Below are 20413 nucleotides of genomic sequence, written 5' to 3' on the forward strand. Positions count from 1 at the left end.
TTCAGATCTATATTTAGCTCATCTCTGGTTCATTGATTGGACTTCATCATTCTCATTATCTCATATCTACTTGGTGACTCCTCAAGCAATCCTTCGCCTGACAAACTTTACACTTCCCCTTGCAAGTTTGTGTTGAAGTTGATGAAAGATCAACCTCGCAGCTTCCAAGAATCACCTGCATGCAAACACCCGTCACAGAGAAAGAGAGAAGCAAAAAGTTATGGAGGCTGGAATTGCTAGATCCATAGATGAGACATTCTTGATGAGAAAAAAAGAGATTACTATTATCAAAATTGAATAAATAAAATTACAAAAAGATCAATCCTTATAAAAGGAGATCAAAACCCTAATAGGGTAAAACCTAGGTTGCATGATAATAATTAATAAAATAATTAATTATTATATGCCTAAAGTTTAGCTTAAGTAAACTAGAGATAATAAGTGACTTAATAATTAAATCAAAATGATTTAATTAATAAGGCAATATCTTATTACTCTAACACCCTCCCTTAAAATAAACTTAGGGAGTAGCTAAAAACTTAGAAATTACGGCTGAAAGAAAATTGGGTCTCGACAACAAGGCCCAATGAGGTACCCAAGCACAACCAAATCTCTGTAAAGAGGAGAAATAGAGAAAACCACATGAGAAAATCCCTACTCCAAAAAGAGATGGAAAGAATGTTCCAGAAGATAGGAACAAAAGATGATCATGGAGAACACCATTGAAGCATGAAGCTTTTAACACTACCAAACTGCTAATCTGAAGAACCTCTACTGTATAGAACATGACCAGGTAGAGATGACTAATTCTGAAGAGCTGATCAATCAAAGATGAAAGTTATCTTTATGGCCTCCAAAATGGGAATGAAAGAATGTCTATATGGTAAATGATCCATCTCACCGAAATGCATAGGTACCCAGCCACTGCAATCGCCTAGTACATAGGATCAAATACTGAATACATAGCTCACTCCAACAAACCAAGAAAGCAATAGAACCAACATAATTCCCCTCTAATGCTAAGAGGTAAGGCATGAACATTGAAACTGAATGCAATATCTCATGCAGAAAGAAGAACTAGGAACATCGAGAGTGCAAAAGAAGTACAAACACCTATACAGGCACATGTCATTAACACATCATGAGGGCAATGTCATGGAAAGAACACTCACTTGACAAAGGAAAATGATGAATATGGCCAACATAAACCCCTCCAAGGAACTTTATAATATAGTGTGAGTATAAAAAAATACAAAGATGTTCAAGATCCTGAAATGTAATAGAGTGGCACTTTATCTCATTGTGTTTGCAAAAATACTACAAAAGCATGTCAACAATGATCAAAAGAGACATAAGGCTGATACAATAGATAGTATAACCCATGAAAATTTATTTAAAATGAAAAAATTGATCCCTGGACCTAAAACAACCAAGATATCCATCAAAATGCAAAAAATAAAAAATTTGAATGGGATGTGCCTGGAGCAAAATCTGGAAAATAGAAACTCTTAACAATATGTCTCTCGGAGTGTAAAATAGAACTTCTAACTTTGACAGCCAAAATATATCACCAAATAGCATCAAAAATCCAAATAAACTTCACCATCACAATGGGCTCAAAATCATCTTTCCAGCGCTTCTTTCATATTGAAAAACAAAGTCTGGATGAGCAAGTTATGGCCAAAAAACCACATGTAGGTCAAAAAAGCACTAAAAAAGAAAAAAATATTGCCTCGAGATCTGTGTAAAATGTCTCAAAAAGTGTGCCCAATAGTACAAATTACATTGGGAAGCATGTTAGTTGTACAACAAAATTATCTTGATTTGTGTGTCCCAAAATCTCAATTTTCATGAAAAATTCTCGATTTTTATGTCAAAAATCACAATCACTTTCTCGAGAAACATACCAAAATCTTGATTTTTCAAATAAAAAATCTCAATTTGCATGCCAAAAAATTTGAAAATTCTACCTTGAGAAATGTGCCAAAAAAATTAGAAAATCATCACCTCGAGAAATGTGTCCAATTTGGGAGCATAATTTTAGCCTCAAATTCCACCTGTGTCTAAATTGGATGAATTTTAAATGAAAATATGGGTTTTTGGGCACTCTAAACTCAACAGTGATGTCCATTTGGGCTTAAAGTATTACCAAAAGATGGTGACCCCCCATATTCAATACAAAAAAAAACTCTAAAAAAATGAAACCCTCTGAACAAAAAGCACATATCTGAAAGCCAAGACAAATGTCTCATAAACATAATAGAGGCATGAAGATCTAGAATTCTTATACCATTTTGAAGTTGATGAAAAATCAACCCCATAGTTCCTAAGAAGCACCTGCATGCAAACACCTATCAGAGAGAGAGAGAGAGAGAGAGAGAGAGAGAGAGAGAGAGAGAGGCACAAAAAGCTATCAACCCCACAATTCCTAAGAATCGCCTGCATGAAAACATAGAGAGAGAGAGAGAGGCCAAAAGCTATGGAGGTTGGAATTGCCAGATCCATAGATGAGATAATCTTGATGAGAAAAAATGAGATTACTATTATCAAAATTGAATGAATAAAATTACATAAAGATCAATGCTTTCAAAGGAGATCAAAACCCTAATAGGGTAAAACCTAGGTTGCATGACAATAATTAATAAAAGAATCAATTATTATATGCCTAAAGTTAAGTAAACTAGATAATAAGTGACTTAATAATTAAATTAAAATAATTTAATTAATAAGGCAATATCTTATTACTCTAACAGTTTGTATACCAGTTTTCCTCACAAGTTTCCAATCCAACAACCTCCAAAAACATAGTAGATACCTCCTTGAATAGGTAGCTTTGATCTTTTTCCTCTTAATCACAATTGTAGATCTTAGGAAATTCAATGAATCTTCCCATCTTCTTGTTCTTCTTCTCTTTTCAACACTTCTAGAAACATCTTCTCAAATCTTAGCCTTGATCACTCAACTAATCATTTCCTTGCATTAAATAATATAGCTCATCAATCTTTATTGCCAACATGCTTTTCTTAATCCAAGATTTCAACTACGTCAGCCACAAATCTTGATTCTTTCACAAATTGTTCTTTTGTTGTCACTCAACTATCAATATGCCTTTTGGCTTGGTCTTTATTGGATCACTTGGTCAACATTGAACTATCTCGCTTGGTCATCACTATTCAGCTTGGTTGAAACTAACACTTGAAAATCTTTGTCACTCGACTGACACTGATTCTTGGACAACATTATTCTAGATGAAGTACAGTCGCTAGGTATGTGGTTTTGGGTTGCAAATTTGATATCCAAATGGACATCCCATAGACTTGGATGCTCTAGAATTTTCTTGCCTTCCTAGGTGGCATCCTCAATCAGATCACCAACCTCAAAACTTCTTTCTACCCAATGTCGATCAACATACATCTTCACCTAGTTTTGAGCCCTCTGTAAATTTTCTTTGAGAGATTTCATGATATCTAAACTCTCCTATAGCTAGTCTTTATCCCTTAGTGCACAATTGTCGCCCAATGCTAGATCCATAAATGATGAAGGTTCATAGCCATATAATGACTTGAAATCTTCCATGCCTATCGATATATGATAGATTGTATTGTAACAATGCTCACCCAAATGTAGCCAACAAACCCATGCTTTCTGTTGTGCTAAAACATAGTTCCCAAGAGATCCCTACAACCATTTGTTTACAATCTTTGTTTGTCCATCTAATTGTGGATGGTAGCTTGTACTTGGTGACAACTTTGTCCCCACAAGCCTAAACAACTCCATAGAAAAAGTGCTAAGAAAATGGACATCTTTGTCACTTACTATATTTCATGGGAGACCATGTAAGTAGAAAATCTCACAGAAGAATAACTCTACCACTTAAGATGCCTAGAATCGAATGGAAATTCCAAAGAAATTGACATACTTGATCAAATAGTCAATCATGACAAAAATTTAATCCTTGCCTTGCACTTTGGGTAATCGAATGATGAAATCTATAGACATACTTTCCCACTTTTGGTCAGTAATTGACAACAATTGAAGAAGCCTTGCTCGTAAAGTGTGCTCAGATTTTTTTTAGTAGGTAGAACATTCTCATATATATTGCATTATATCATTCTTGGGTCCCTTCTATGCAAACCATTCTTAGATCTTCCTGTAGGTTTTTAGGTAGCCAAGGTGTTCGACCAATGGTGAATCGTGCATCTCCTTCAAAATTCTCTCCTTCATTTTGGACTCAGGGACTAGATAGATCCTTCTCTTATAGTAGATGATATTATTTACCACCTCATACCTATCATCTTGTACTTGACCATCCATCAATTGCCAAGAAAATGTGTTCTTAGAGTATTCAACCAATAGGTGTTGCTTCGAGTCTACTAAAATTTAAGACAAACAACATATTGCAAGCCTTCTTGATAGAGCATTGAATAATACATTATTTTTCCCCTTCACATACTCAATGTCAAAGTCAAATTCTTGGATTTTGTTCACCCACTTTTGTTGTTCATTTAGATCCCTTTGTTCGAAAAAAATATCTCAAGTTGTTGTGATTTTTGTGTGCCACAAATCTTGCTACGATGAGATACTATCAAAACTTTCTAAGTGCATGCATGATGGTGATCATCTCCTTGTCATAGATGGAGTACAATCACACTACTCTTGATAGCTTTTGACTCTTGAATGCAATGGGGTGATGATCCTACATCAACACAACCCCGATACCTTCTCCTGATGCATCACATTCCAAAATGAAGGATCAATTGAAATCAAGTAGTGCCAGTACCAGACATGAACTCATGACTTTCTTCAACTTGTTGAAGATGTGTTGTGCCTTCTCATCCCAATGAAAAGATCCATTTTTTGTCAAATCTATCAGTGGTGCACTAAGTTGTGAGAACCCCTTTACAAACCTTTTGTAATAACTGCACAATCCAAGGAATCCACATAGATTGGAGAGAGTCTTGGGTGGTGACCAATCCAAGATGGCTTGAATCTTTTCCTAGTGTACCTAAACCCCTTGAGCAATGATTATGTGCCTAAGATACAATATCTCTACCATTCCAAATTCACATTTGGATCTCTTGGAAACCAGTGATTATGACTATGTGATACATAGCACTTTATCCAAATGCCTCAAATGTTCCTTCCATGTCTTATTGTAAATAAGTGTGTCATTAATAAATACCAATAGGAACTTTCGTAGTTATTTGTTGAAGATGTGGTTCACACATGAGTGGCAAGTAGCTGGAGCATTGGTTAGACCAAATAGCATGACCAAGAACTCATAATAGCCATAATGACAATGTAAAGAAATCTTCTCCACATCTCCCTCCCTCATGTGAATTTGATGGTAACCAGAAGAGAGATCTATTCTGGAAAAATAGATTGCAATGTGTAACTCATCCAATAACTCGTTGATCCTGGGAATGGGATACCTATTTTGTTGTTGGAATAAATTATTGGAAAGAATTCTTCTGAGGGGGGGGTGGGGGGTGAATCAAAAGTACTAGCCTTTTTAACTGTTTCAAATCCTTAACAACATATTTTTGAAATGAACATGCATGCATATAAATATTAAGCAATCATAAGAAACCAATATGCATCACCACATAACACTTAAGATTTGGTAACCCAAAAACCCTCAAGAAATAAGAAGGTAAAACTAGGGTGGGGATGATACCCACAAAATCACTGCAGTAATAATATTTAACCACTTCTAATGGTCTGCCCTGTAAAAGGCCTGCCTTGTCAAAGGCTTTACACTGTATCAATAGTGACCTAGTTAAAGGATTTACAAACACTTTACATGAAGTGTCACCCTGTTAAAGGATTTAATCACCTATTTAAAGGATCTACAAAATAGTTGTTAAGCTAACCTATCACCATAGGGTTTTCATTCTAATACAATTGCTAGAGAGTATTAGGTACAATAAACCTGATAGCTTACAATCCTTTATTTGTTGAATACAAGCACTTGATCTGCTTTCTCTGATCTTGACCCTCTGAGATCTAATACTCTTTACTCTAAAATAGAGTTCCTTCCACACCCTTGTACATCCACTTCTTTTTCTAATGAGATTTCGTCTTCCTTATAAAGACATTCAAAGACTTAGGGTAAGGCATGGATCTATGATCCATATTGAATCTTTGCTTCCTGCTCATTCCTTGCACTTTTCTTATTGGTTGCATGCCTTCTCCATTTTTCTTATTGGCTGCATGTAGATTGCATAGGAAATACAAAATATTTGATTTTATCATTTAATCCTTCGAGACTCATCATATGTCGGCCATGAAAATGGTTTACATATGAATCAATGAAGTTACAAACTCATATGTACATTCTGTGTTACTCAGCACTTGTTGATTCTAGATGCTCAACATTAATAACAAACTGGCTTACTCGGCTCCTGTTGCATTTATGTATTGCTTGGCATCATCTGTGACTCGACACTTAAATATCACTCAGCACTTGTATCATGCTCGGCACCTAAAGTCATTCGGCACTTGAACTTTACTTGGCACCTGATCTTCACTCGGCACCTGAAGATCACTCGACACCTGAAGTCTTTCCTGACTCGGCTCATGTTGTGGCTCAACATACATGGTGTACTCGGCTCCAATATAGAAAGTGGTTAAGTGTATTGTCACTCAAGTGTCAAAAACCATTATGAGGTTAACAACCTCCCCCTTTGACATGAGTGACAAAAACACTTAACTGATCTTATGAGTACATTAACTAATCTGCTTGGTATATACAGAGGTTTAAAAAACCTTTAATAAAAATTTGTGTAACTTACAATATATATACCTCAAAATTATTGTAACTCCCCCTGAGTTGTTTGTGCCATTATTTGTATATCATGCTCCCCTTGGTTTCCTTGGTTTTGTTTCCCCCATTTTCTCATTCCCCCATGCATCTTATAATATCTCCCCCTTAGTTAATAAGATATATATCTCCCCCTTTTTGACACTTATGTCAAAGGATTTTAAGGGTTAAGACCATATTTTGCCAAAAATGTGTTGTTTACCTCCATAATCATCCTGAGAGTTGCATCCCAATTGTTCAAAGCAATTTCTAGTGACTTGTGCTAGATGACAGTCTCTACAGCAAGATGAATAAGTCCATCTGAAGTAGAAAGATAAGGATCTTTCTTGAGAATAGTTTCTGCATAGACTTGGTCCTTATGGAGTATTTCCAAATGTGGGGTAATGGAGGACTAGAGTTGTATCAGTTTTGCCTTGATATTAGTCTCATTTGCTGTTAATATCGCTATTTCTTTCTGAGTGTGAAGCGATTGAGCAAAATGCTTCTCACTTTGAGCTAGATCTTTTGGTAGCTGCATGCTTGAAATATTTAAATTCCTCTCCAAGCTCAGTATCTTTTGGCTTGTCTCCTGTGTGAAGTATGAAAAGTCACACAACTTTTTGTACAATGAGAATATATTCTCAAGTACCTTTTTCACTTTGTCTATTAGCTTTGCCAATTCAACCTGGGAGAGTGCAATTTGACTTGATACTTGCTCATTTATTTTTCCCTAGAATTTCCTTTTAGACCATTCTATAAGTTTTGCATTTGTCTCTTGGTCTTCATTTGTCACCTGGTCAACAATATTTGATAATTGCTCCATGATATGCTTTGACTCATCTGATGACTGCAAACTGAAGGCATCCATAAAGATGTCCTTAATCTCATGTAGTGTTTTCTTTTGTTTATACTCCTTTATGAATATCTCTTGTCTCTTTCTCCTATTCAGCACTTCTTGCACTTCATTGATTTGATCAATGGTTATTGTTTTTGAGTCATAGCCTGGTGTGTCTATCTCGTCATCTAATTTAGGGTCTCCATAGTGAAGTACCCTTGCAACTTTTGTAGTACTAGATCCTGGTGTAGATATTTGCAATGGTTGTTGTGAAGGAGTTCCTGAGGTAGGAAAATTTATCAATGTTTGTATTGCCTTTTTCTCTTTAGGGGTTTCCTCTGTTTTCTCCTCCTACTGTCTACTACCTTGATCAATTATGGTAATCTTAGGAAGTGCACCTTATGTTTGTGCTATAGGATCAGATGTAATAGTCTATCCTATTTGTTCTATTTCTTTTTCTACAGCTGCACTCGGCTTCTGTATTGTGGTGTCAACTATGCCTGATGAAATAACTATGGGCATTTGAGGTTGACCACTAGTAGTTGTAGAGATGATGGAAGGTGGTTCTTGTGGATTCACCTTATCTCTAACTGTGCTTTCTACTAGTTTTTGTAATTCATCCATACTGACCAATACTGGATCTGTACACAATCTTGCTTGCTGCGTAGATTGGTCAAGGATTCTTTTGAGGTCTTCTGCAGTTAATGGATTGATGTTTTGACTAGAAGTGTCAGGAACATCTTTTATAATTATAGTTTCTGTAGGTGTGATGGGTACATGAGGAGGGCTAGAGGGTGGCAATTGTGTGTCTTGCACACTCTAGTCTGGTTGCTACTCTTGCTCAACTATTGCCGTTACATCTTGTTTTTGTGTCTTTTCCTCCTCTCCATCTTTCTTTTCTTCTTCCTTCTTCTCTTCTTCTTCTTTCTTTTCTTCTTCTTTCTTTTCTTCTTCTTCTTTCTTTTCTTCTTCTCCCTTCTCTACTACTATCTTCTCTTCTCTCCTTTTTCTTCTCTCTTCTGGTGGAGTAGTAGCTTCTTCCTTATATTCTTCTTCAAGAAAATATTCAATCTTTTTGTACAAGTTTTTCCATGATTTTATTGTTCTTTGAACAATTTCTTCCATCTTGTTTTGGAGAATGAAGAATGCCTTGTACTTAGGTGTAAACCTAGTATTATGCCTTTTGACTGCTTTCTTTATTTGTTACTTAGTCAAATTAGGCAATACGCTTGCTAGGGTTGATTCCCTCATCTCCTTCTCCATTTTCAAACAAAAATGCCATCTGTCTTCTACAATTTTAGACAGTTCTTTTGGCAATTGTCCATCTAGTTCAAGAGAAGTGTACTTGAATTGTGCCATCATTCCATAAATTGTTTCCTCTATCCTATTCTGTTCTTCTTTAGTAAACATATTGAAATCAACTTTATTTAAGTTTCTTAAATCACCATTTCCAATCTTTTTACATAAAGTGTCAACTGAAAAATGGCTTACTTTTTCAGATTGATCTTCTTCATCAGTATCAGGTTGAGCCACATATCTTCTTCTTTTCCTCGGCTTGTCCTGTGTTTCCTTGATTGGTTTCTTCTTTGTAGCTTCCTCTTTAGCCTTTTTAGTGGAGGCCCTTGTTGCATCTCAGGTTGTTGGCTTTTGAGGTGATGGCATGGCAGATTTATTTGGTTTTCGCTGAGCTAGAGGCTGTTCTATTGCCTTTCTTTTCTTTGACTCAGCTTCAGTTGGTGCTTCCTTGACTTCTTCTTCCTCTACACCTTCCTCCTTGTCTTCACCTAGGCCTTGGGTTGATTCCATTGGGCCTTGTTCTTGTTCATCTTCATCATCATCATTATCATCTTCTTCTTCTTCCACTTCAGCCTCAATTCCTTTACCAAATTTCTTCTTAATCTTCTTCAATAATTTGTCTTTCTTCTTTAATGTGGAGGCAATCTTTAACTCCATATTTATCTTTGATCTTACCACATCATAAGTGCCAAAGTGTGGAGTACTTTTATCTGTCTCTTTTACCAATAATGCAATTATTGGTGCAGAAGCTTCATCAACATTGATTTCATATCCAAATGGCCTTAGCCATCTCACCCTTGGAATTGCATCTTGAATATAGGTAAAATAATTGTCAACTAAGAAGCACAAATCATTAGTATGTTTTTCCACTAAGGAAACTGGTATTCTTGATCTTTGCTTCATCAATTTCTTGAAATCCTTAAAATAACTTGTCATCAGAGTATCAAAATTTTCTCCCATTTGTTCTATATATTCATTGATTTGGACAATGATAGTTCTATCATTCCTCCATGTAACTTTGCCAAAAGAGGGAAACTCATTCTGAACATAAAAGAATATACAAACTAGAATTGCTCCAAATTTGCATTGAGCACCCTTTGTCCTTCTTATGGTAGCTAGGTTTTTAGTAATCTGTTGTAGTTGCAGTTTTGCAAGATCATAAGTATGATCCTTTTTCACCAATTTATAACCTACATCTACTACAATACATGGCACACTGTTGAGTCTACTGGATTGATAGAACTTATGGGCAATGACTCTAACAACAAAGTCAACTAGAGGATCCTGAATGGTGTGAATTGTCATTCCTCTTTTATTCCACTGAGCACCAGTGTTTTTTTCAATAACCTCCTTCGATTCACTTCTCAAAGTTTTGAACCGATCTAGGGTAGGGTACCTGGTTACCCTATGTATGATTCCTTTGGTTAATTTGATGGGAATATCTTCCAACCACAAACTTCCACCATGAATTCTGCTTAACACAATTTTAACCCATTATCTCTTGAATACGGTGGGAAAGCTCAAAACTCGAGTCAAACCCTTTCTTTCAACAATTTTGAATTCATCTTTTAAGACTCCATCTAAGCACAATTTCTCATAGGCTTGCCTTATCTCCATATCTCCTAGGGCTCCTATCTTACAATTGTAGCATCTTCTCACGTCTTGAACCATTACAACTTTTGGGGGTATTTGGGAGAGAGCTTCGGCTGGGTCATTTTTGTATGCAACTTCAGGAATGGGATGAAAATCAGGTTGCTTGACCTCATCAGACACTAATTGAACTTCAAACGACTCTTTGTCCTCAATTTTCTTGGAACTTGATGCCATTTATGCAAATAGGGTTTCCTTTTTTTAACGAAATATGAAACTGCATAGCTCGGCACAAATGAAAATACCTCAAGATTGATGAAAACGCGTTGAGAGATGTTGCAATCTGCTTGAAATGCTGAATTCTCTGCTATGAAGTCGCTCTTCTCTCTTTCTCTTCTTTGCTTCTTGATCGCGATGAGGAAAACTGATTGGAATCGCGATAATATACCCCATTTTCATCGCATTAAAGGCTCAACTGCCAACTCAGCTTCTGATGGATTTTAACATTACTCGGCTTACACTACATTTCCACTTTACTCGGCTTGCATTGGAGTTAACCAACTCGGCATCAGTTATCAACTCGGTTGCTGTTAGGAACTTGGCATGTGTTGGAGTTTAACTCAGCATCCAAAGACAACTCGGCAACATCATTTAGATTTTGTCTTGACATCGTGTCTCATGCAAATTTATACTTTGCTTTGCTTCTTTGTCTTGGGATTGATGTGTGATATAACTTTGTATATCAGTCCCATATACTTCTCATGCTTAGTTTGATGAAGTGTGATCACTTGAGCCATTAGGTGAAGTGATCCCTCCACTTGATGTGTTGCACTCATCTTTCTTTTTCCAAGTCTTATTCATTTGCCCCCTTATCTTTTTGACATCAATCTTTTCTTTCCCCTTATTTTCTTCAGTCTTGGGTGCCTTTGACCTTGTACGATAGTTTCTGCTGGTATGACCAGTTTTCAAACAACTGAAACATGTGGTTTGATTCAACCATCTTTTATAGTTCCCTTTGAAATGTGTTCTTATGCAATTCTGGGGTGTATGTCCATATTCCTGACAATAGTGACAAATGTACCTGGTGTTATAATCCCAATTGTAGTGACTTTCATTTCCTTTTGATTTTTCTGGTTGATTTGATGTCCACATAGGCTTTGATCTGCATTCAAATGCTCTATGTCCATACTTCTTGCAATTATAACAATGCCCATCAAATCTTTGAGTCCTTGTGACATTGGATTTGCAATCTTGTGTCATATGTCCTTGCATGTTGCACTTGCGATAGTAACTCTTGCTCTTGGGTGTATTTGGTTGATTGAATCTCCTACTCCTGCAAACATTAGCAGTATGCCCCTTCTTATTACAGTAATGACAAGTGAGTTTTGAATTCTTACCTATGTCATCTTTTTTCTCAACACTCTTTGATGATTCTCCAACTTCAATGTTGTTGTATCCAAGTCCTGATGTATCATGGGTTGATCTTGGGGATTTCAGCAACTGTTCAAAATACTTGATGGCTTCTCTTGACTTGTTGAGATTCTTTGCTACCTCTTTTTCTTTGTTTAATTCATTCTGCAATTGTTCATTCTACATCTTCAAAAGTAGAGATCTCAATATCTTTCATATTGAGTTCATGATGAAGGTTCATCATTTGGGCAAGTGTATCCATCTGCATGTTTGAGATCCTTGTCAATTCAATACATTTTCTTCAAGTCTGTTTGCAAGATTTCTTTTGTCATTTACCATCATGACTCTATCCTCAACTGCTCTTTTCTTTTGTTCAGTGTTTTCACATAACATTATGGCCTGTGATTCATATTCCATCTTGAGAGATCTTATCTCTTCTGCTTGAACTTTGTTTTTCTCCATCAGTTCTGCTATTGCTGCATCAAACTCTTTGGTGTCTCCATTGGCACACAGTTTTGTGGTATCAATCTCCTTGTAGTTTATATCAGTTTCAGCTATGGCTATATCCTTCATTCTCTTCAAGGATTTTCTCAATTCCTCCCTTGCTTCCTCTACTTTGTGTAGAGCCAGTTGCACATCAATCACCTGATTGTCAATAATCTTCCCAAGTTTGAAGACTTCCATCTTTAGATCTTTTTCTCCAAGTTGTTAGACTTCTTCTTGTGAGAACCTTGCTCTGATACCAATTGTTGGAATAAATTATGGGAAAGAATGCTTTTGAGAGGGGGGGGGGGGTGTGAATCAGAAGTACTAGCCTTTTTAACTATTTCAAATCCTTAACAACATATTTTTGAAATGAACATGCATGCATATAAATATTAAGCAATCATAAGAAACCAATATGCATCACCACATAACACTTAAGATTTGGTAACCCAAAAACCCTCCAAAAATAAGAAGGTAAAACTGGGGTGGGGATGGTACCCACAAAATCACTGCAGTAATAATATTTAACCACTTCTAATGGTCTACCCTGTTAAAGGCTTGCCCTATCAAAGGCTTTACACTGTATCAATAGTGATCTGGTTAAAGGATTTACAAACACTTTACATGAAGTGTCACCCTGTTAAAGGATTTAATCACCTATTTAAAGGATCTACAAAATAGCTGTTAAGCTAACCTATCACCATAGGGTTTTCATTCTAATACAATTGCTAGAGAGTATTAGGTACAATAAACCTGATAGCTTACAATCCTTCGTTTGCTGAATACAGGCACTTGATCTGCTTTCTCTGATCTTGATCCTCTGAGATCTGATACTCTTTACTCTGAAATAGTGTTCCTTCCACACCCTTGTACATCCACTTCTTTTTCTAATGAGATTTCGTCTTCCTTATAAAGACATTCGAAGACTTAGGGTTAGATCTACGATCCATATTGAATCTTTGCTTCCCGTTCATTCCTTGCACTTTTCTTATTGGTTGCATGCCTTCTCCATTTTTCTTATTGGCTGCATGTAGATTGCATAGGAAATACAAAATATTCGATCTTATCATTTAATCCTTCGAGACTCGTCATATGTCGGCCATGAAAACGGTTTACATATGAATCAATGAAGTTACAAACTCATATGTACATTCTGTGTTACTTGGCACTTGCTGATTCCAGATGCTCGACATTAATAACAAACTGGCTCACTCGGCTCCTTTTGCATTTATGTATTGCTCGACATCATCTGTGACTCGACACTTAAATATCACTCGACACTTGTGTCATGCTCAGCACCTAAAGTCATTCGGCACTTGAACTTCACTCGGCACCTGATCTTCACTCAGCACTTGAAGGCTACTCGGCACCTGAAGATCACTCGACACCTGAAGTCTTTCCTGACTCGGCTCATGTTGTGGCTCGGCATACATGGTGTACTCGGCTCCAATATAGAAAGTGGTTAAGTGTATTGGCACTCAAGTGTCAAAAACCATTATGAGGTTAACATTTTGTATGGTTTTCTTTTTTAGTGCAGGGTAGTCCACACACATCCAGAGGGTTCCAAACTTCTTCTTAACCAAAACTACTGATGATGCAAAAGGACTAAAACTATGCTTGATCCATCTTTTCTCTAAGAGTTATAGGATCTTTTTTTCTATCTCATCCTTAAACCTTTTAGGATGGTGGTAGGGTGTAGTGATGAAGGATTTAGTTCCCTCCTCCAACTCAATGGTGTGCTCAAAGCCTCTGTGTGGAGGGATGTCAACGAAGACTTTATTGTGCTTATTCAACATTGCATGAAGCTAATAATCCTAGTAGTCAATTTGTTGCCCCTTCATTGATTCTGCTACGATCAAATAATGTGTTTCATAGACAATGTTGTCATGTCGAAAAATGGCTTCATCTGTTGTGCTAAGATTTCCTTCGGCCCTCCATTTCACATTCCCTTAAGACCACCTTCTTTCCATCCACTTCAAACCCAAACTCCATTTGTTTAAATATTTGTGCGCACTCATCTAAATTTCCATCCATTGGATGCTAAGAATGAATTCCATGTTATCAAGATCTACAAAAAAGAAGTCTTCTAACATTGTATGGTTCGCCATGGTGATGCTAAGTTGTGGGACCATATGGGTACATGATAGGAAGTTCCCACCTGCTACCTTGACTTGGATTGCTACATGTTCCTCCATAGTCAAATCTCTTTATTTTGTGAGCAATGAATTAATGAAATTGAGTGTGACCCCACTATCTAACATGACTATGACTTGTTGTCCTTGGAGAGTGCCTCGTACCCAAAAAAAATAGTACACCTCAGAGTGCCAACAAGAGTGATGGTACCTTCTTGATGTACCAATGTGGAAATCCTCTATCTATAGTTTACGTTAACCTCTTTGTAAGTTTGTTGATCATCTTCTTTGGTTTCTAGTTCCTCATCTCTTTGTTGTCTGACACCACCTCAATGTAATGGACCTTTCCCTTGCCTAAGCATCAGTGTCCTAGTTCCCATGACTCCTTACAATTAAAATAAAGTTTCCTACTCGTCAATTCTTGTCTCATGGCTTCATCCATTGATTGCTTATTTAGAGGGAGCTTGTTGTCTTTCTCCCTCAAAGTGAGGGGTGGCTTGGTGTGTAACTTTTGTAAGAAGAAATAGATTTTGGCATGTCATGTGCCTTCTTGATTGCAGCCCCAAGTGTGTTGGAGTTAAAACCCTTCACCCAACCCTTTAAGGGCTCAGTCAATCCATCTTCTCTTTGAAATCTCTGTCACTAGTACTAATAGTCTTTGAAATTCTATGATGTAGCTCTTGACTGATCCAATTTGCTTTAGTTGTGCCAACTCCTTGAAGTTGAGCTCCAAATCCTTTCCATCAAAGTGATCAATAGGTCTCTCTATGAAGTTTGCATATGAAGTGACTCAATCATGACCGAGGGTGACCATCCCATGGTGCCACCATTCATGACTGATTCCCTCCAGGTGAAGTGCTGCAAACTTGAATACCTCTTCTTCAAGCATGGGGTTGAGTTAGAAGTACGTATCAACCTTCTAAACCCATGCTTGTGTTGATGTATGCCCAGATCCATCAAAGCATGATAAGTTAATCTTTCCAATCTTTCATTTAATGACATCATTATAATTTCCTTGCCTCCTAAAATATCTCATCCGCAAATCCACATAATCCTTGAAGGATAATTCCTCTCCAAATTTGGCATCACACTAGTCTTGTCAAAATTGATCTTGCATCTCAAGGAAGGTAGGCTCTTGTTCTCGCATTGTTCTAACTGTTGTGAAAATATCATGTCATTGGTCGTGTGTGGGAACACTATGTATGAAGCCTCTCATTGACATAATTATCACCGTGCCCATTGTATCTTTCATTTGTCCTTCCTTCTGCCAAAATTCGAAGGGTTTTGCCAATTTATTCTTGCCCCTTCACCAAGGTCTCACCGAGCTATTGTTGGTCATTCAACAAAGTTTTGCTCAATTGTTGTTGTCCTCTTGTTAGCTCCCTTAGAAGTTGCATCATCTCAATGCTTGATTCACCCATCCTTCATATTGATCAGGGCAACATCCAATATCACCGACAGGCTAGAAAGATCACCAACTCCGATACCACTGTAATGTTCCTTGTCCACACAGAGGGAGGAGTATGGTGGAGATAAAACCATATGTTAGATTTTTTTGGGTATAGAGAGATATTATGATAGTGGCATACGTATGGTGGAGAGGGCTTGAGTACGGTGGTTGGTAGTAGGAGGCCAAAAATGAAGTACAGAGGAGATGGAAGTGTATAGAATATGGAATGTGCAGGAATATGGAAGTATATGGAGGAATTTGTTGGAAGTGGAGGTAGATGGAAGGAGTATGAAGGGAGGTAGTACGGTGGATGGAGGGAGGAATACAAAGGGAGGTAGTATGGTATATGGAAGCAAAGGGAAAATGGTGATGATGAGTATGGATGGAGAAGTCGTGTTGAAGGGAGAGATTGATGTAAGTTGGTATGACTGGGAAATTGCATAGATTAGAAGAAGTACTCCAAATATGATTCAGTAAATGTATCCAATATTCTCCAAACATAGATGTGTACACCAAACACTTGGATATAACAATTTATCACCGAAATATAAAATATTATATTCCCAAACAAAGATGGTGCTCCATTGCAAAATTTGAATAAGTGATACAGAGAATGGATTAGGGCGAGGGTTGAATCCCATTGAAACCAAAATAGCCAAGTAGGGAAGATCTCTCATTTCAAAATGGCGAACAATAGAGAACTCCAATGGGAATTTGTAGTAAAAAGAAGAAAATCCAAATTGCATGCAAGCTGGCCCTATAAAGGGCCTTGGGAAAACTTCTCGAAGGATTACAAAAAGTACCGCAAGCTGACAAACTACAAATAAATATTAGTGGGACCGAAAGATTGAAACATCAATTGTCAGCCACATTACAAAAATACTGTTATTTAATAAAATTGGGGGCATCAAATCACATTTGATCTTTGTCTCATCATATTTCAAACTTTAAGCATTGCATATATAAAATATCACATTTAAAGTAGGGGGTACTTCTCCAGGGTCGGTTGGAAATGCAATTTCAGTTTTAGATACCCTTTATCATTAAGATTCCTTCTTAGTCATAACAATCCAAATTCTGATGTGTCTTGTTATGCTTCCCTTATTCTTACTATTTGACTTCTTGTATTGACTTGTTACAAAGATGTAGTGGTCTCCTCAACGGGTGATTATTGACAAAGATCCTATCATGATCTGTGAGGTTTATGGATGAAATCAAAACTCTCATGTGATGGCTTGAGTGTGCCTATACTATTCATGCTTGAGTGTTAGGTCGCTTAGGAACCTTTGGAAGTGCTTGTGGTCTTTTGCTTTTGTGCAATCATGCGACGATCATTATATTTTCTCTTGCATATTTTTCTCATGTTTATGGCTATCTATTACACTTGTATGGATGGTTCACACACACACCCCTTCAAAAAAGAATTGTTGTGTGAATATTTAACCCCTTGTTCCAAGGATTCCTTGGTAGGGCATTACATCTAGTATGTCACCAACCCAAAACCATTGAAAATCTATTTTTTGAAAGTCAATTTGCTACTACTATATGGTCTTTTCTTTTTTGGGATTCTTATTGTTTTGAATATTGACTATTTTTTTTTAGACTTTCATTGGATATGTTGATGCTTTTAACCTCAAACTTAATTGATTTTGGTATGTTCTTTCTAGTGAAGTACTTTGGTTTATGTGGAAGAAGTGAAATGAAGAGGTTTTCCAGTCCAAGATGAGGCATCTTACAAAGTTTAACAATAAATCTACATCTTAAATAATTATGTTGCAAGTTTCAGTTGTCCATGAAATACCTAAAGAGAGATTTTTGGTGTTGTTGCTTGGAGGAGTCATGATAGTATACAAACTTGACATTAGATCTCCCACCTCTTTACTCAAGGCAAAGACATGTTGAACAAAGATGAGTTGGGAAAACGTAAGTGTAAAAGGGATCACTAAAGAACACATAGAAGGATATGATTTTGCTGTTCCTTATATCGAGCCTCCCTTGGGAGCATTTGAGTGTGATATGGCAGAGTGAAGCAACAATTATTAGGGCATAAGACTAATATGATCCAACTATGGTGCCTTTTTTCTTCATTGATATATGCTTAGAGATACATTATCCTTCTTATAATACATGTAATTATACAATATTCTGATATACATTTGAGAATTGATTGGCCTCTATAATTAGTTCATATTTCTAAGTGATATTGCCATTCTAATAGAATCATCGATTTTATTTTAATAAATATCAACTTTTCAAATCATACCTTACCATCATCATCATATTCCTCATTATATAATCCATATTTGCCTATTTTTGATAATTAATCAGTTAGCATTTTGATATGGCGTTCAAGCGAAGGACAGCATCGGCTAATTCCGTTGAGAATTCTGTCCATCTTGACTATGGTTAGATTGGATCCATTTATGCCACCCAATCAAACGAGAAAAATTGGAAAGAATCTAAATTCGACAAACTAAAAGCTTTGCAGGCAGAGGGAAGGCAGCAGGAAGGGGTCTCATCTAAAATGAAACAATTGATAAAGAATCGGAGAAATTTGTTTGTGCGTATAAACGAACGAATAAATCTTTTGGTGGGGGTAGCAGCAATTGCAGGCACAGGATATGGCGTCTACAGACTATACAATTCTCCTTCAGTTGTCAGAAAAAGATACCAATTGGTCCGTTTCCTGACCTCTGTGGTGAAGATTGCAGAAGCTGCCTCTTCGTCTGCAGGAACCCTAATGATGGTATCCGAAGATCTAAAGGCGTTTTTGCAATCGGATGCAGACGAAATTCCCAACAGTTTAAAGCAACTGCTGAAGATTGCCCGAAGTCCTGAATTTAGGCAAGCTCTAACGGGGGCTTCGAGCGCAATGGCTGCCGGAGTATTGGAGGGTTCTCATCAAAATAACCAGGACAAACAAGATTCTGGAGTTGCAGAGCGAATTATGGACAAGCTGTTCGAACCAGCAGGTACTGGTTTTGCATCTGTTGTTGTTGGAAGTTTTGCTCGTAATTTGGTTTTGGCTTTTATGGAACGTTCTGCCAATGATTCTGTAACGGGAAATGCTGAAATAAGCCCCAATTCCAGAGCTGGAGATTCGAAGACGGGGGGCGATTCGGGGTTTCTCGACCTAATTTGCAGCGACAAGTGTAGGGCTTTGATTGGGGATTCTGTTCAGCGCTTTGTTAGCACGGCCGTGACTGTGTATTTGGACAAAACCATGCATATAAATACTTACGAAGATATATGTACCGCAGTGACTAATCCTGCTCATGGTGACCAATTAAAGGGTCTTTTAATGTCAGTCTGCAACGGAGCCGTGGAAACTCTTGTTAGGACTTCGCATGAAGCTTGGACCAATCAGAAGTCACCAGCACAGGCACAGCTTCCTGCAGTTTCTTCCTCTGGAAAAGTTACTTTTGGATCTTCGGAGGAAGAGAATATTGGAACGGATCCAATAATTGAACAGACTGAGAAAGTCTTTGGGCCCTTGATTCGGCGCAATCTGTCTGGTTCTCAAGTGATACAACTAAGTGCGATGGACCGACAACCCATTCATGTGGAAACCAATAGAATAGATTCTGGATTTGCAAATCAGAATTGGATTGATAAGATTTCTTATACCCTAGCCATTCCCAGCAATAGGAGACTATTCATTGATGTGAGTGGCCGAATGACATTTGAGGTTGTACGATCTTTCTTTGATTTTACGCTCCGTAAGTTTTCTGAGTTCTTCACAAGAACTCTACCTAATGCCAGCCATGAAGCTGTGGATAAAATGTTGAATGTGATGAGGTATGTTGGCGCCAAATCCATTGTTATAGCTACTCTATGTCTTGCAATATGTTTGCATGTTGCAACCGGTGTAAGATTCTTACAAGTTGAACAAAAGGTTGATGGTTGGCTTTAGGAATTTGTGTTCTGGAAATGCGTAAGAGCAACTACATGTATATTGCCAAGAATTTGGCATATGAACCTAACTTGTTGGATTTCTTTACTGTTTAAGTAGCAAGGAAGGACATCTTTCCTCTTGTATATTATCGATTGGGGATACTGATCACATATATTTTACAAATCATTACTATATGGAAATAAAGTAGTACTTGTTTATGCTTCTGGTTTCCAATGTTAATAATGTTTAATCTAGCTTAAAGTATATTTACTTTTGAACTTTTGATTTTCATCCTCCCCAAGCTGGGGTCCTTACACCATAACAAGATTATATTACAAGTTGAAATAAATGACAACAAAAGTGATTACCTCTCTAAGATCCTGGTACACTAAGTCCTTTGCTATTTTTGTGTAGTTACTTGTGTTACTGAGTAGAGGGAGAAGTATGTGCAGTATTCCTCTCAGATGCAGATAAACTAGCAACCTACTAAGACAGTTAACTTATAAAATTTAAAAAT

At 37.1% G+C, this 20413-nt stretch overlaps 1 protein-coding gene across 1 annotated transcript; it reads left to right on the top strand.

Annotated features, from left to right (window-relative positions):
* The first annotated feature begins 18329 nt into the window (after positions 1–18329).
* LOC149575361 (protein PHLOEM PROTEIN 2-LIKE A10-like) lies at positions 18330–20114 on the top strand. Its single transcript, XM_089815130.1, has one exon. The coding sequence runs from the start codon at positions 18526–18528 to the stop codon at positions 19912–19914; it is 1389 nt and encodes a 462-aa protein (XP_089671256.1). The 5' UTR covers positions 18330–18525; the 3' UTR covers positions 19915–20114.
* The last annotated feature ends 299 nt before the right edge of the window (positions 20115–20413 follow it).

Source organism: Cupressus sempervirens, chromosome 2 (assembly GCF_028749045.1).
Source record: "Cupressus sempervirens isolate cs-2001-9-10 chromosome 2, ASM2874904v1, whole genome shotgun sequence".
Classification (NCBI taxonomy): Eukaryota; Viridiplantae; Streptophyta; class Pinopsida; order Cupressales; family Cupressaceae; genus Cupressus; species Cupressus sempervirens.